The sequence below is a fragment of the Neophocaena asiaeorientalis genome, unplaced genomic scaffold, assembly GCF_003031525.2.
Source record: "Neophocaena asiaeorientalis asiaeorientalis breed wild unplaced genomic scaffold, Neophocaena_asiaeorientalis_V1.1 scaffold293, whole genome shotgun sequence".
Lineage (NCBI taxonomy): Eukaryota > Metazoa > Chordata > Mammalia > Artiodactyla > Phocoenidae > Neophocaena > Neophocaena asiaeorientalis.
In genome coordinates, this window is record NW_020173920.1 from 4562726 (window position 1) to 4578826 (window position 16101).

Consider the following 16101-nt stretch of genomic DNA (forward strand, 5'->3'; position numbering starts at 1 on the left):
AGAACTTTTCTGTAATTGTTAGTTGCTAGACACTTTCTGCTAAATGAGACAATAATACGTTTTTCCAAAAAAAATAAAAATAAAAAATAATACGTTTTTCCTTGGGGGAAGGAGAAGCCTGGGTGGGGTTTTAGTAATTGGGGACTCTGAGCAAGCTTAAGGTGCTAAGACTCTGAAAGAGGGAGGGGAAATGAATTGAAAAAGGAGGAGGAAAGACATTTAAAAGATACAAGTACACTTACTCTACAATTTTCATAGCTCTCATCCTGGAGGAGTGGTCTCTGAAATATACAGAGCATTTAGAGTTAAGAAATCCATGCTTTGTTAAACCAGGAATTGCTGGTGGCCATCCTTTAAAAAAAAAAGGCTCTTTTCTCCGTCTGTACCAAAGACATACCTTTCACATTTCCTGGCACCTGTCATACTTCTAGGTGTCCTAGAGATATGATGTAAGAGTAGTGGAAAGTCTGTATAACTAACTTTCTCAGCCAAGTTCTTCCAGGTTTTTGCATGCAGTCAGGATATGAAATTAGCAGTTGGTATACAGGCTGTATTGGTTGGGAAATAATTTACAAGGTCCAGGTGATTAATTGTGCCATTGTTCCACAGAGAGGCATTTCAGTGTTTCTACTAGAGCCTGGGTTTTGTGAAGCTTTGCCGTTTTTGCCAGATGCAATTGGTTCATCTTTGTGAAATGTGTGCTATGGAATTGATACTAAGTGCCTCCATATTAACATCTCTGAAATACTGGTGGCAGGCTTTTCCCACCCCAATGAGACAAAAATTCTTTTTCACTTTCTATCACCAGTTAGAAGAAGATGGATGCACAGAATTCAGCCAAAGTCAACATGAGGAAGAGGAGGAAAGAGATACCTGGACCCAATGGGGCAGCAGAGGATGATGGAATTCCTTCAAAAATGCCACGCTGTGCAATTGTAAGTAAGGAAGAGATTTCTTTGTTGAGCACTTAACCTGGCAGGAGGAGGGTAGAAACTGATATAACACTGACAATATCAACATTACAAGTCTTCTTAAATAATGGAAAGAATGAATAGTAAGTGTGAATAGTAACTTTCCACCAGTTGTCGGAACTCTTATGCAGATGATAATTCACAGCTCAGTTGTAAGAGCTTTACACTGGAATTGAAAAAGGAATGTTAGGAAAATTTGGAGGTTGTACATATATTAGGCAAAATATCAAATTCAAACTAATGAAACAGAGAAATTGTAGCTCCAGGCAGTGATCTGATCTTAGTATCATCTCATGGTGTTTAGTTTTCTGTCTTACTGTCTTTTCTCTCATATCACTCCTCCACTCTATTACTGGTTATATCTTAGATGAGAACCTTTTTCTATTACTGCCTACCTTATGTTCCTTTATCTCTGGGATGATATCTTTGTATTTCCTAACCACTTCCAAGCCTTTGATGAAAGACCCCATTCCAAATGGCTCATCCTGTCTCAGGTTGGTACCCTTCCTGAAGCTTCCCCTAAAAAAAAAATGTCAAAGAATATTTATACACAGTTGGAGTTATTATTGATATACAGTGTTGTTATGAAATCCATGTTTTAAAATCCCAGTGACAGAATTATATGTTTCTGTATGTTTTGTACCTATATTGACCATTAGCCATTGATCCAACTGCAGTTGCCACTGGTTACTTTTGGAGCTTCATAACCCAAAAGGAAAAACATTTCTACTCGGACACAATTACTAGTTGTTATAAAACAATATTCTATCTTGAGCAATAAAAGCAACTGGACTCCACAAATAGTAGGTATATGCTTCAGGCCTGATATTGATGATTATGTTGGGGGCAAGTGTATTAGTTTTCTATTGCTGTTGTAACAAATTACCACAAATTTAATGGCCTAAAACAATACAGATATATTATCTTACAGTTCTAGGGGTCACAGGACTGAAATGGGTCTTAAAAGGCTAAAATCAAGTGTTGTTAGGGCTGGAGGTTCTAGGGGAAAAACTGTTTCCTTGCCTTTTCCAGCTTCTAGAAGTTGCCCGTATTGCTTTGCTCAGGGGCCAGCCAGCAATCACAACATTCTGACCACTGCTTCTGTCATCACATCTCCTTCTGATTCTGAATCTCCTGCCTCCTTCATTCACTTGTAAAGACCCTTGTAATTACATTGGACATACTTGGCTAATCCAGGATAATCTGTCTATCTCAAAATCCTTTAATCACATTTGCAAAGCCCCTTTTGCCATGTAACATAGTCACAGGTTCTAGAAAATAAGATGTAGACATCCTTAGGGGGCCATTATTCTTTACAGCAAGTAAACTCAGAAAATGACTCAGCAGTCAACAAAACAGGGCTTTTTTTTTGGCTGCTTTGGGTCTTTATTGCTGCGCGTGGGCTTTTTCTGGTTGCAGTGAGTGGGGGCTATTCTTAGAAGCGGTGCGCGGGCTTCTCATTGTGGTGGCTTTTCTTGTTTCCGAGCACGGAAAACAAGGCTCTAGGCGCGCAGGCTTCAGTAGCTGTGGCTCACGGGCTCTAGAGCGCAGGCTGTAGTTTTGGCGTATGGGCTTAGTTGCTCCGCGGCATGTGGGATCTTCCTGGACCAGGGATTGAACCCATGTCCCCTGCATTGGCAGGCAGATTCTTAACCAGTGTGCCACCAGGGAAGTCCCTAACAGGGCATTTTTAATTTCTGAATGTTTCTTAGAGAATTCAGGTTAAGGGGATGGTGGTGGGCACCAATTCAGCACTCTCATTTGGAGTAGGGACAAGTTATAACCAAGTAGGTAATACTCTGAGCCAATCACCAAAGCCACGAATAGATCAAAGAAGGCCAATCTTAGTGGAATGGGCTCTGAGAAGTCTTAAATTTCTTGGTTCTTAGAATCTGAGGAATTTCAATGATTTAAGTTATGCTGCTTCGTATATTCATGTCACAGATCAGTTAAGTGGCTTGCTGCCTATTTCACATTCCTCTTTGGTACACACTGGCTATTTAACATGGGCTAATGGTCAAAGATTCACTCACCCAACAGGCTGGACTGACTCTAATGAAGAGTGTTTGCTAAATAAACTTGTGTGTCATCTCCACTGTACACATGTGCTTTCTATCTCTGAATCCCTTTCAACTCTGTAGCAAAAATCAACAAGGTTTTTTCTTTTTTTTATGATAGCTTTAGTGAGATCATAAATCCACCCATTTAAACTGTACAATTCAATGGTTTTTAATATATTCACAGAGTTGTGCTACCATCACCACAACCAGTTTTAGAATATTTTTATCGTCCCCAAAAGAAGCCCCATACCCATTAGCAGTCACTCCCCATTTCCTCCCAACCTCCCCAAGTATTTGGTAGCTGGGTTGGTAGGTCAGGATAAAATGCATGAAGGGAGAGAAAAGAGTTAAGGAGGAAAAATTAAGGGATAACTTTATGGCTAGTTTGTCTATAAGTATAAAGAATTTACTGAAACAGATGTTTCTAAAGGTAAAATCAAAAGGATCACAGAAATATTTATAAAGAATAGACATTTAGACTATCTTAATATTTGTCATATGTATGAATAAGTCACAGAGTACTTAAACTCTGAGGTTAATTGGCCGAAGTTCTGCTTATGGAGATAGATCTTACAATCTCATTTCAAACTACATATATTGAGAACCTCTGTGTGTCATTTGCTATGCATTGAGATGCAAAGATGGAAAGGTGGCCTTGCCCTTAAGAAGCTCATAGACAAATAGGGGAAAGAGACAAATAATTAAGATACAGTATGAAAAGGGCCAAATAGAAGTAAGTTAGAGGTACAGTGACCCTCTAGAGGAGCAACAGATTAACTTTGACCGAGGGGTGGGGACAGTGGTTTTGGAAAAGCTTCATTGAGGAGATTATTTCAGAGTTGAACTTTGAAGGCTAAATAGGAATTCAAGAAATGGACAAGAGATAGAGTACAACTTCAGAAGTGTGAAATAATAGTATGTTTAGCAAACTACAAGTAACATTACTGGAGCTTAAAGTTCAGAATAAGAATCTGCAATAGATAAGGTAAAGCAAGGGCCTGCTCGTGAAGGATCTTGTATGCTGTGCTAAGGAATTTGAACTTTATCCTATAGGTAATATGATCAGATATACAATTTAGAAGATCATCCTGATTGCTTTGGAAAGGAACAGTTGAAACAGGGATAGACAGAAGCCACAGGACTAGTTGTGAGATTATTGTGCAGTATACAGAGGTTCCAATTTCTCCACATCCTTGCCATCACTGTTGCCTGTCTTTTTGCTTTTAGCCATCCTAGTGGATGTGAAGCAGGGTCTCATTGTGGTTTTGATTTGCATTTCCATAATGCCTAATATTGTTGAGCACCTTTTCATGTGTTTTTTGGCCATTAGTATATCTTTTTTGGAGAAATGTCTGGATACCTCTTTTTCCTTAACTCTTCTCTTCCCTCTTCTGCCTCCCTTCCATTCACCAGGACCTAACCCTAGATCTTTCAATTTCTGTTAATTCTTTGTTTTTCTTCCTGGACCTATTAACTTGGCCTTCTAAAGATTAAAGTTTGTAGCTTGATCTGGGCTGAATATAGTGCTCAGGAGTTCCATTAATCATTTGCTGATGCTCAAATATATACATTTCCCACAACAGCTATTCTAAATATTTTGTACTTTCCTCAAGTTTTCAGTCTCATTCCAAAGTCCCTGTTCTTTATAGGGAACTTCACTTTCTTCTTTGCTCTACTGAGAAAATTGATGGCATCAGAATGTAAGTTTATATACATCCTTCCTCCTTTACATCGAGTATTATCCTTTTATCACCTTTCCTTTCTTCTGCTTTCAGAAAAATGTGATCCTAATTACTTATAGGACCAACAGCTTCCCCCCTGCTCTCCTTTGAGGCCATTCCCTGTCATTCTTCTAGACTCTTCCTTCCTTAATTATCTGTTTTTTTCCTTCTCTTGATATTTTCAATCTCTTCGGCTCCTTTTCCTTTGTCTTAGACATGTACAGATATCCTCAACTTTTAAGAAAACCTGCTACTTGATCCTTCTGTCCCCTCTAGGTACCTTTCTGTTTTTCTCATTCCCTTTATGGCTATACATCTCTAATAAGAGATTATTACTAATCTGGTTCCTTGTCTTCCTATTTTCTTAAAGGCACTGGTGTTCTGACTTTCACTAATATATTCTAGGAGGTCTCCAATAGTCATTTGAATCTCCAGATTCAAAGACTGTCAGTTCTCATTTTCTTTGATCTCCACTCCTTTTTAAAAAACTTCTCTATTCCTGCTGATGGTACCACAGTCTTATTTTCTTCAGTTCAAAAGCTCAGTTATTATAAACTCCTCTCTCAAGTGACAGTATATTTTCTCTTTACCATGTCCTACCTATTCTTCCTTCACAGAATTTTTTAACTGTCACTCTCTCTATTCAATATTAACGGAAAAATCCACAAATCCATTTCTTCCTCCCTGTAATAACCTCTGAACTGATCTCTTTCTAAGTATGCAGAATAACCAGTGGTGTCCAGATAAACCGGGGGGAACAAACCTCTGATACATAGCATTTACTGATTTCTGTGGCTGATTTCAAACTACCAGCCCTCAAAATATGTAAATATTTAAAAACTGACTCCAGCACACCATTAATAATAAATTTCAGAGAACACAGTAAGGCTGTCTTTTATCTGCATGTACTATAAGCACAATTTTTTCTATTTGTTTCATACATTTTATATTATGTATAAATATATTTATATATAAACAACTTCATTGAGATATAGTTCATATACCATTGTAATTCACCTACACACGTAGAGTGTTCAATTCAGTGGTTTTCAGAATATTCACAGACTTGTGCAACCATCATCATGGTACATTTTAGAGCATTTTCATCACTCCAGAGAGAAACCCTGTACCCATCAGCAGTCACTCTCCATCTCTCCCCAACCCTTCCATCCCACTGTAACCACTAATCTACTTTCTGTCTGTACATTTTCCCATTCTTGGACATTGCATATAAATGGAGTCATACAATAAGTGGCCTTTTGTGGCTGGCTTCTTTCACTTAGCATAATTTTTTCAAGGTTCATCCATGTTGTAGCAGGTATCAGTACTGCATTCTTTTTTATGGCTGAATGGCATTTGTTTCTTGAGGTATAACTTACATACAGTAGAGTGCACAAACCTTAAGTGTACAGCTCAATAAATGTTTATATATGTATACATCCATGTAATCACTGGTACACCTAGAAGACTCCCTCACGCTCCTGCTAGTCAGTATCGTCTTTCCCCAGATTTGTTTTCTTTGTTCTCTGACTTCTATTAACCATAGATTAGCTTTGCCTGTTTTTGACCTTCGTATAGATAGAATCGTAGAATGTCTATTATTTTGTGACTAGCATATACTTTTAGAAACACAAATTACTGTTAGGCAACTCTTTGCATACTAACTTCTAGAGGATAAATTGTTTTTTTCTAATTTTATCTGTAGGTAAATTTCTAATAACTTCACAAAATCACACATTTGTGTCCTTGGTCTATTCTTAACCTTTTTTAAAAAAACGTTCTAAAAAAGGATAACACACACACATTTCCTAAAAATGTTTTTCTTATAGCTTTAGCATATTTTAAAATAAGCTTATATAAGTGCTCTTTAAAAGAAATATATTTTAATTTTAAAGCCTTATTTTAAAAGTCTATCCTTATCTGAAATCAAAACAAAACAGTGTCTTCCCAGTTTCTGAATTTAGCCCAGTCACAATGTGATCTATGTGTAATTTAAAAATCTAAATATACATCACTATAGCCCAACAGAAATTAAAAGAATTGTAAGGGAATGTTATGAACAATTTCATGCCAAAAAAATGTGACAATTTAGATGAAATAGACATATTCCTAGAAAGAGACAAATTACCAAAACTGATCCAAGAAAAAGATAGAAAATCTGAATAGACCTATGCCAAGTAAAGTATTGAATTGTCTTTGAAAAAATCTTCCTACAGGGCTTCCCTGGTGGCGCAGTGGTTGAGAGTCTGCCTGCCGGTGCGGGGGTCACGGGTTCGTGCCCCGGTCCGGGAAGATCCCGCATGCCGCGGAGCGGCTGGGCCTGTGAGCCATGGCCGCTGAGCCTGCGCATCCGGAGCCTGTGCTCCGCAATGGGAGAGGCCACAGCAGTGAGAGGCCCGCGTACCGCAAAAAAAAAAAAAAAAAATCTTCCTACAAAGACAAAGTCAGACACAAATGACTTCACTGGTGAATTCTATCAGACATTTAAGGAAGAAATAATATCAATCCTATCCACTTTCAGAGAATAGAGGAGAGAACATTTCCTAACCAATTTTATGAGGCCAGATAGCAAAGACAGGCAAAAACAGCACAAGAAAAGAACATTATAGTTCAAAATCCCTCACAAACTTAGATGCAAAAGTCCTTAACAATATATTAACAAATTGAATCCAAGAACATATAAAAAGATTTATACAATGTGTCCAAGAAGAATTTCACTCAGGAATGCAAGGTTGGCTTAACATTCTAAAATCAATTAATCTAATACACCATAATTAATAAAATAAAAGACAAAACCAAAATATGATTGTTTCAAAAATGTAGAAAAAGCATGTGACAAAATCCAATGTTCGTTCATTAAAGAACTCAACAGGGAATTCCCTGGCGGTCCTTAGTTCCCCGACCAGTGGCCTGGGTTCGATCCCTGGTCGGGAAACTAAGATCTCATAAGCCTCATGGCACAGCCAAAAAAAAAAACAACTCTCAGTGAACTAAAAATGAAGAGAGATTTCTCAACCTGATAAAGGGCATCTAAGAAAAACCTACAGCTAAGATAATATTTAGTGTTGAAAGATTGCATGCTTCTCCCCTAAGACTGGGAACAAGGCAAGGATATTTGTCTTTGCCGCCTCTATTCAGCATTGTACTAGAGGTTTACTAGTGCAATAATGGGTAATAAAAGGAAGTTAAAGCCATCCAGATTGGAAAGGAGTAAACTGTCTTTATTCACAGGCAACATGATCTCATATGTAGACAGTCCTAAGGAATCTACCAAACAAACTGCTAGAACTGATAATTGAGTTTAACAAATCCACAGGAGATGAGTCAACTGAAATTACTCACACTGATACACATACACACATACAAATCAATTGCATTTCTATATACTGGCAAGGACCAATCCAAAAATAAAATTAAGTAAACAGTTACAAAAGCATCAAATAGAATAAAATACTTAGGAATAGATTTAACAAAAGCTCTTAAGTAAGGCTTTCCTCTAAGGAGGAAAGAGCATACCTACATTTTTATTTCAGCATTGCCTCTGAGTAATTGCATGCAATTCATATAACTTCTCTGAACCTCATTTTCCTCATCTTTAAATTGAGGATACTAACTATTGTACTACTTGCCTCACAGGGCTGTTAATGAGAATTAGAACATATTTACAGTGTAAAGCATTATACAGTGATGATCGTACTTAAAGCACATGGCAGCTGTTTGCCTTCCCAGTCCCATAGTTGAAGTGGTATGAAAAGGCACTTGTGAACCTTGGCAATTTCATCACATAGATCAGGGTTGGCTGTTCTGCCGTCTGGCAGAGGAGCTGTCATTCTGGACCCAGTTAGTTGGGACTGTGCTTAGGTTCTCAGCCACCTTCCTCAGTCCTATTCTGAAATCACCATCAAGACATTTATCTTTCATGCCATGATTTGCCCATTTGGTAAAAGGTTGCAACTTTCACTTGTCATTTTGGAATGCTTTTATCTTTTTTCTTTTTAAGGTTATGAACTTTTAGGAAAAATTTTAATCACAGCATGTTGAATAACTGATTATTCTTTAAAGCTGCCATTTTTTGAGTATTTTAGTTTATACCATTGAATTTTTCTTTTCCTTCACTTTCCTCTTCTTAAGGGCTTACGACAGCCAGCGCCTTTTTCTGATGAAATTGAAGTAGACTTTAGTAAGCCCTATGTCAGGGTAACCATGGAAGAAGCCAGCAGAGGAACTCCTTGTAAGTAAATGACGAATTATTTTGTTGTTTCACTATTGTTTTTAGCATTCAATTGTACTTATCAAATGTATACCTACTCACTATATTCTTCCCTCAGTTTACCTGTAAAAGCTACTTGAGAGAGGGGTTTCTCCCATCTCACTTGCTGTTCTATTTGGGAGGATAACTGTACTCCATAAAATTTCATTTATATTGTATACTAATTTCCCAGTATTTTGTCACAGCTATGAGATACAGTGGTACACACTTTTTGGGCGGCTGTTATCACCACAGCTGTGAGGTGAGATATAGAGGAGCAGAGACAATAAGATATTAGCCTGAGCGGGTTTATAATCTTGTCTGTTTTTATAAAGGTCCAAATAATATGTCAGACTGCCACATTTTTAATAGCCTTCAGAATTTCCCACTAAGTTTTCCTTTCTGTCAGTCAGTACACTAGTCTGATGCTGCTGACTGATAGAGGACAAAGCTATCCTAAGTTGGGAGATGCTTATCACTTAATTTTATCTTTATTGATATTATAGTTTTCCAGGTTTTTAAATTTTTTTAATTTTAATTTTTTAAATTAATTAATTAATTAATTTGGCTGCATAGGGTCTTTGTTGCTGAGTGCGGGCTTTCTCTAGTTGCGGCAAGTGGGGGCTACTCTTCGTTGTGTTGAGTGGGCTTCTCATTGCGGTGGCTTCTCTTGTTGCAGAGCACCGCTCTAGGTGAACTGGCTCAGTAGTTGTGGCTCGTGGGCTCTAGAGCGCAGGCTCAGTAGTTGTGGCACACGGGCTTAGTTGCTCCGCGGCATGTGGGATCTTCCCAGACCAGGGCTCGAACCCATGTCCCCTGCATTGGCAGGCGGATTCTTAACCACTGTGCCACCAGGGAAGCCCCCAGGTTTTTTTAAAAAAGACTTGCTTTATTATTTTCAAAGCCCATACTCTTTATTTGTATACTTAGTTTACATTATTAAGTAGCAATTTCTGGCCTCATAAATTATTAATATGTATTCCAGATAGTTTTGGGCAGTTGGTTTTAGGGATTATCATAAATAGAAACTTCCACAAGCATTTGTTATGATTACAAAGTCCTATAGGCATCTGTTCTTACTTCTCTGTAAATTCTCCATTTCTCCTTTTTTTCCCAATCCTTTTTCATTTCTTTTGATTACTGTGGTAAGTGTTTACTCTGTAAATGTAGGGCTGGACTCAACCCAGGCAAGCACTAGGGAATAAGAGGTAGTTATAGCCACAAATCTATACATTTTCAGTATATAGAAGATATTTGTAGTTACTTCTTAATTGTGTTAGTATGTTTACTCTCTGTTGTAACTTAGGAGTACTGAAATATGAATAGAAATGAATGCTGGACAGTGTTAGGCTAGGGGTCCCAATACCCCTTGGTTATATCTTGGCTGTATGGAGTATGGTTTTGGGGTCCTCAAAATTCCAGAGAATGCTTTCCTTTTGCAAAAGTGTTTAGATATAGCTTATGTTGATCACAACCCTTCTGGTTTATGATGTGATTTTTTGGGTTTGGCTCCTCTTACTTCAGTAATAGGCAGGCTAATGGGGCAGAGTAAAATGACAACAAGGAAAGACAGACTGTATGTAACAGTGTAGTGGTGGCAGGTCAGACTTCAGAATGCCACTAGACAGTTCAAGGATCACATTCAGATGTGATAGTAGAGCCTGTTGAGGGCAAGAACTTTTCATATACTCTCTAATGACACACATTCAGAATGCAGTACCTCACTCAGATCTCATCACATTAGTTATATTAGCCACCTTGTTGCTAATCTAGCCACATACCATTTGTGATAGGAAAAATGTATGTATGTATATGTATACTGTTTCCAAGTTTTGCAACTTATAATTAACAAACACTAATAAATTACTTTCTAAATTTTAGAATAGTAAAATTTTATAAGTAAGTCATTTATGAGATTATATACTTTATACTCTCTTCATTATATACATGAATATAGGTCCATAGAAACTAAGAAGTGAAACAGCAAAACAAATAATTAGTGATAGAATTGAAGCTAAAAACCTAAGTTTTTCCATCTTTGTGTTCTTTTCATCCTGGAGTGGTGCTATTCTTTATATAGACATTAGTTATAAATAATAGAAGGCTTATCAGCAAGCTGATTGAGGTTTGGGTGGAACAGATAGTCACAAATTGGCCTGTAAAATTTGCCAGTCTAACTTGACCTCTGGTTTTTCCTTTATCTTATTCTGTCTGTTCAGTTTTATGTTAAATAATCAAGTAAGTGACTGTCTTCATGCCAGTACCAGACAAGGAATAAACAAATAAAGAATCTACACATGCCATATAGTTAGTGAATTTTAAACCAATAACTGGTTCAAGGGGCACCCCTCCCCCTGCCCCCAGGTTTTCACTTAGGGAGGTTAAGGGAGTACAAGAGGGAAGTTTGTGTAATCTTGGAGTAAACTCACTACTTAGAGATAAAAGGAATACGGCTTGAGATGAGAAGATCATCTTTTTTAGAAGATGGAAAAAAACCCAGCAGTATGTTCTCTTGGAGAAGGGAAGAAAAAGGCAAAGTCTGAAGGGCAGTGGAAATCTGTTAAAGATGAATGTTTCAGTGGTAGCTATTTGAGAGAATATATCAAAAGAGATAATAAATTGAAACTCAGGTCTCTTCTGCTTAAAGGAGAACATCTAATTACTTAGTCTAGCAGTAGTGAAAAGACTATAATTTGTAACCCAAATCAAGACTATTTTTGAGAATGAAAGCAGTTGCTCTTGATAGTGTAGTGGAACAACAGATATAAATCAGAGGGTATAGTCATCCTGACCAATAGCCACTTGGTAAAAGAATGGATAACGCATGCTTTCTCCCCAGATTTTTAGTTCAACAGTGGCCCCTTCTGGTCATTTGGTTAATATACAGGCCTGGGTTTGCCAAAGACTTGCGGTTAAGTCATGGGGAATTGAGAGGTTGGGAAGCTGGGGAAATGTTAAGAGGGCAAGAGGCACATCAGGGATTGCTCCAAGAAAGGGTTCAGAGGTGGCTTGGCCTAATATGGGATGTTTAACTGCTGGCAAATAGCCACTTAATCAACAGTGTCTGTGCTATTGCCACTATCCAGGAAATGTGTTTACTGGCTAAATCTCCCTCATCTCACTTTGCCCTTGGTGTAGAAACAACAGTACAGTATTCTCAAATTTTATATTCTATCATTTGTCTTTTAGGATCAAATAAAGTGAGATCATAGCCACTCTGGACTTGTTTAGGAAAGATAGAAGTATATTAGTTACTTCATGGTCATGATTTCTAGGATGTAGAAGAGAGATTATATTACTCAGGTTTTGTTTTGTTTTGCTTTGTTTTATAGATGAGGAAACTGAGGCTTAAAGAGATTAAGATTAACAAAGGAGTGAGGCTGGTTGGCAAGCTTGGGCTATAATTTTTCTGACTCTTTAAATCCGTCATATTATTTCTCAGTTTTTCATTGTATTAGTTTATTTATTTTATTTAAAATTTTTATTTCCTGTATTATAAAATTAGTACATTCCCGTGACTTAACATTCATAAAGTACAAAAAAGACACAGAGTGAAATGACTTCCTCTCACTACTGTCTCACAGCCACCTAGTATCCCTTTTACAGGTAACCAGAATTACCAATTTCTTATTTATTTAATTTATTTTTGCCTGCAATGGGTCTTTGTTGCTGTGTGCAGGCTTTCTCTAGTTGCGGCGAGCGAGGGCTACTCTTCATTGCGGTGCACAGGCTTCTCAGTGTGGTGACTTCTCTTGTTGTGGATCATGGGCTCTAGATGCGCGGGCTTCAGTAGTTGTGGCTCGCGGGCTCTAGATTGCAGGCTCAGTAGTTGTGGCGCACAGACCTAGTTGCTCCACGGTATGTGGGATCCTCCCTGACCAGGGCTCGAACCCATGTCCCCTGCATTGGCAGGCAGATTCCTAACCACTGCGCCACCAGGGAAGCCCAGTATTACCAATTTCTTGTGGATATCTAAGCAAATAATATATAAATCTTCCCACACTTTTAGTGGGTGGATCATGTCATATTCAGTCTTCCACTGAAATTTAGGTTGTTTCCAAACTTTTGCTATTACCAACAGTGCTGCAATCAATAATGCAATCTGCATACATATTTACAAACGTATCTGTGAGGTAAATTCCTAGAATTGGAATAACTGGGCCAAAGGGTATAAACATTTGTCATTTGTCTTTTCACAGATATTGCCTAATTGCCTTCCTTAAGAGTTGTACCAATTTATACTTCTATCAGCAGTGTATAATTTCTCAGTTTAAAAGCGACTTTTGTATGGATAAAGCTATCTATAAAGAAAAGTCCGTAAACCTCCTGAGAACCAGTTTCCTCCCCTTGATTCACCGTCCTCAAGGCAGGAAGGAGATGTATCTTATCCTTACCTTCAGTATGGTGTATTTGATGAGGCTCTGGCCCTTCTTTCGAAGAATGATGTAGATGCTCCTACTATTATTTTCTGCTGCTGCAGTGAAACAGCTCTTCCTTTATTCAAGTAGTGGAAATATGTTACTAGGACTCATTAGGTTTATCATTTGAAGCATGCTGAACCATTATATCAGTTCCATTCTCAGTGTGTTTATTTGGCTTTGGAATTAGGCTTGTACCCCAAGAAATCATTTCCTCCTTTTCTTTCATAGTCCACTACCACTAAAAATAAATTGACAATCAGTTCTCTGTTATTCTCACTAATGGACAGGGGAAGAGGAAAGGCTCTAATATAAAGTCCTAAAATATTTATATTTGATTTTCAAATACCTAGTATATCACCCTCTACTGAGAAAGTGTAACATGCTCACTATCAAGGAGAAATGCTTGAAGGAACTCCATCTGTTATCACAGAGCAGTTATTAAGGGTGAATCTGGGACTGTGAAGCAATCTCACCCCTCTGCATCACTCTTTACCTTCAAAGCAAAGTATTTTATTTTCAAAGCAAAGCATTAGTTATTAGTAATCAAGGCAGCTTGAAAAACAGAGAGCAGGCAGCCAGAGCATAGTTTAATTATACTCTGTTTAAACATAACTGCAGTTTAAACATAAGCCGAAGGCGAGGATTTTGAAGTTTCAGATATAGCTCTTGTATAACTCTTCCCTTCACTTCTAAAATAACTTAAAGAAAAAGCAATCATGAAATCCAATTACCTGAGCAGTTTGGTACAACCAGGCTAACAAAGAGAGTTAGTGGATACGATGCCAAGAGTGTTTTTGTAGTCAAGGAAGCCTGTGATGTTATTCCTCAGAACCCCAAAGTACCCCAAATAAAGGTGAATATCCAGAGAACACCTTAAAAGGGGGCTCTGCAGGGGTGGAACAGTCACACAGTGCCATTTCCATTTGTTAAATATGAGGTATTGAATCAATGTATTTCTGTGATAAATTCTTTCCTTTGGATTTAGGTGAACGGCCTGTGAGAGTTTATGCAGATGGAATATTTGACTTATTTCATTCTGGTCATGCCCGGGCCCTGATGCAAGCAAAGAACCTTTTCCCTAATACATATCTCATTGTGGGAGGTAAGAAAACATCTGATGACTTTAGGTGCTGTCCAGAAAAAAATTATGGTAGCCTCTTTTCTCCTATCTTTATAACCCAAGTACATTGCCTCTTATGTTGGTTTTCAAATGAGAGATATAGTGCAGCCTCTTTAAAATGTGAAATATATGAAGAACATGAAGTATATAAAACCTGAACTGTATAAACCTGGAGAGAGAAGCTCTAAGCTCATTGACTTGAGACGTCCAGGATTTATCTCGCTGGTTTTGGCCGGGTTTCTGCAGTCTGACCCCCAGTGCAGGCGGGAGTGGTCAGAATAGCATTAAGAATAAATGCTACTTAAGAAGAGCATTTGCTTTAGATTTCAGTTTATCATTCTGAGTCAACTGAAGTACAAAAGTCTGCTAAGCTAATGTTATGTTGTCCAGTCCAGTCTAATAAAAGTATAATAGGAAAACATTTTTTAAAACTGTTAATTGATACAGAGATGCACGGTAGTTTCATTTCAAAGCCAAAGATCTTAGTCCTCCATTGTATCCTCTCCTCTCCAAAGTGTGAACATATTTAGTGAATGTTGCTCCTGAAGGTGTATCTTGGATTAGGAAAAGCATTGTTATCCAGACTGAGCCAAATCCAGAAGACTCTTATCCAGGCTGGGGAGATTGGTTATGAGAGGTTGGGAAATGAGAGGTTGATGATTGAGGAGTGGTTAAGCAGAGGGGACTTTGACTTACAACCTTATGTTGTGGTGAACTCAGTTTGCAGTGATGAGCTAACACACAACTTCAAAGGCTTCACCGTGATGAATGAAAATGAGCGCTATGATGCAGTGCAGCACTGCCGCTATGTGGACGAGGTGGTGAGGAATGCCCCCTGGACCCTGACACCAGAGTTCCTGGCAGAACACCGGGTAAGAAACTGAACACATGTTTCCATTCCCTGTTCTGGAATTTCTTCAACTTTCAAGACTTCTGGTACTGTGGCTAGTTTTCCACTAGCCTTATTTTACTTCTATCTTCTATGTAAATTTCACATAGAAGAGGTAACAGTGTTATTACTTCTAATAATAGTCATCCCTGACATTTTTCTTGGGTTTGATGGTTTACAAGCACTTTTGCATCCATTATATTTCATTTGTTCCCCACAAAAATCCTATTGGGTAGTTATTAGTTATTTCCACTTTACATATGAGAACAGGGCCAGAGAGGCCAAATAACCAGGTCACACTCTAGCAGGGCTAGAAATTGAACTCTTCAGGGCTTCCCTGGTGGCGCAGTGGTTGGGAATCGCCTGCCAATGCAGGGGACATGGGTTCGGGTCCTGGTCCGGGAAGGTCCCACATGCTGCGGAGCAGCTGGACCTGTGCACCACAACTACTGAGCCTGCACACCATAACTACTGAAGCCCGCATGACTAGAGCCCGTGCTCTGCAACTGCAGAGCCACCGCAATGAGAAGCCTGCGCACCGCAACGAAGAGTAGTCCCCACTCGCCACAACTAGAGAAAGCCTGCACGCAGCAACGAAGACGCAGCCAAAAATAAATGATTAAAAAAAATCTTATAAAAAAAAAGAAATTGAATTCTTCAGTTATTTGAG

The 16101-nt window shown here is 38.3% G+C and overlaps 1 protein-coding gene across 2 annotated transcripts in view; it reads left to right on the forward strand.

Annotated features, from left to right (window-relative positions):
- PCYT1A (phosphate cytidylyltransferase 1A, choline) overlaps nucleotides 1-16101 on the forward strand; it is a 37794-nt gene that overhangs the window by 16395 nt on the left and 5298 nt on the right. For both annotated transcript variants that reach the window (XM_024752072.1, XM_024752073.1), the window contains exons 2-5: nucleotides 809-935; nucleotides 8884-8983; nucleotides 14408-14524; nucleotides 15263-15414. In XM_024752072.1, coding sequence (XP_024607840.1) covers nucleotides 819-935; nucleotides 8884-8983; nucleotides 14408-14524; nucleotides 15263-15414 — 486 coding nt within the window. In that variant the 5' untranslated portion in view covers nucleotides 809-818. The remainder of the gene's footprint in view (nucleotides 1-808; nucleotides 936-8883; nucleotides 8984-14407; nucleotides 14525-15262; nucleotides 15415-16101) is intronic.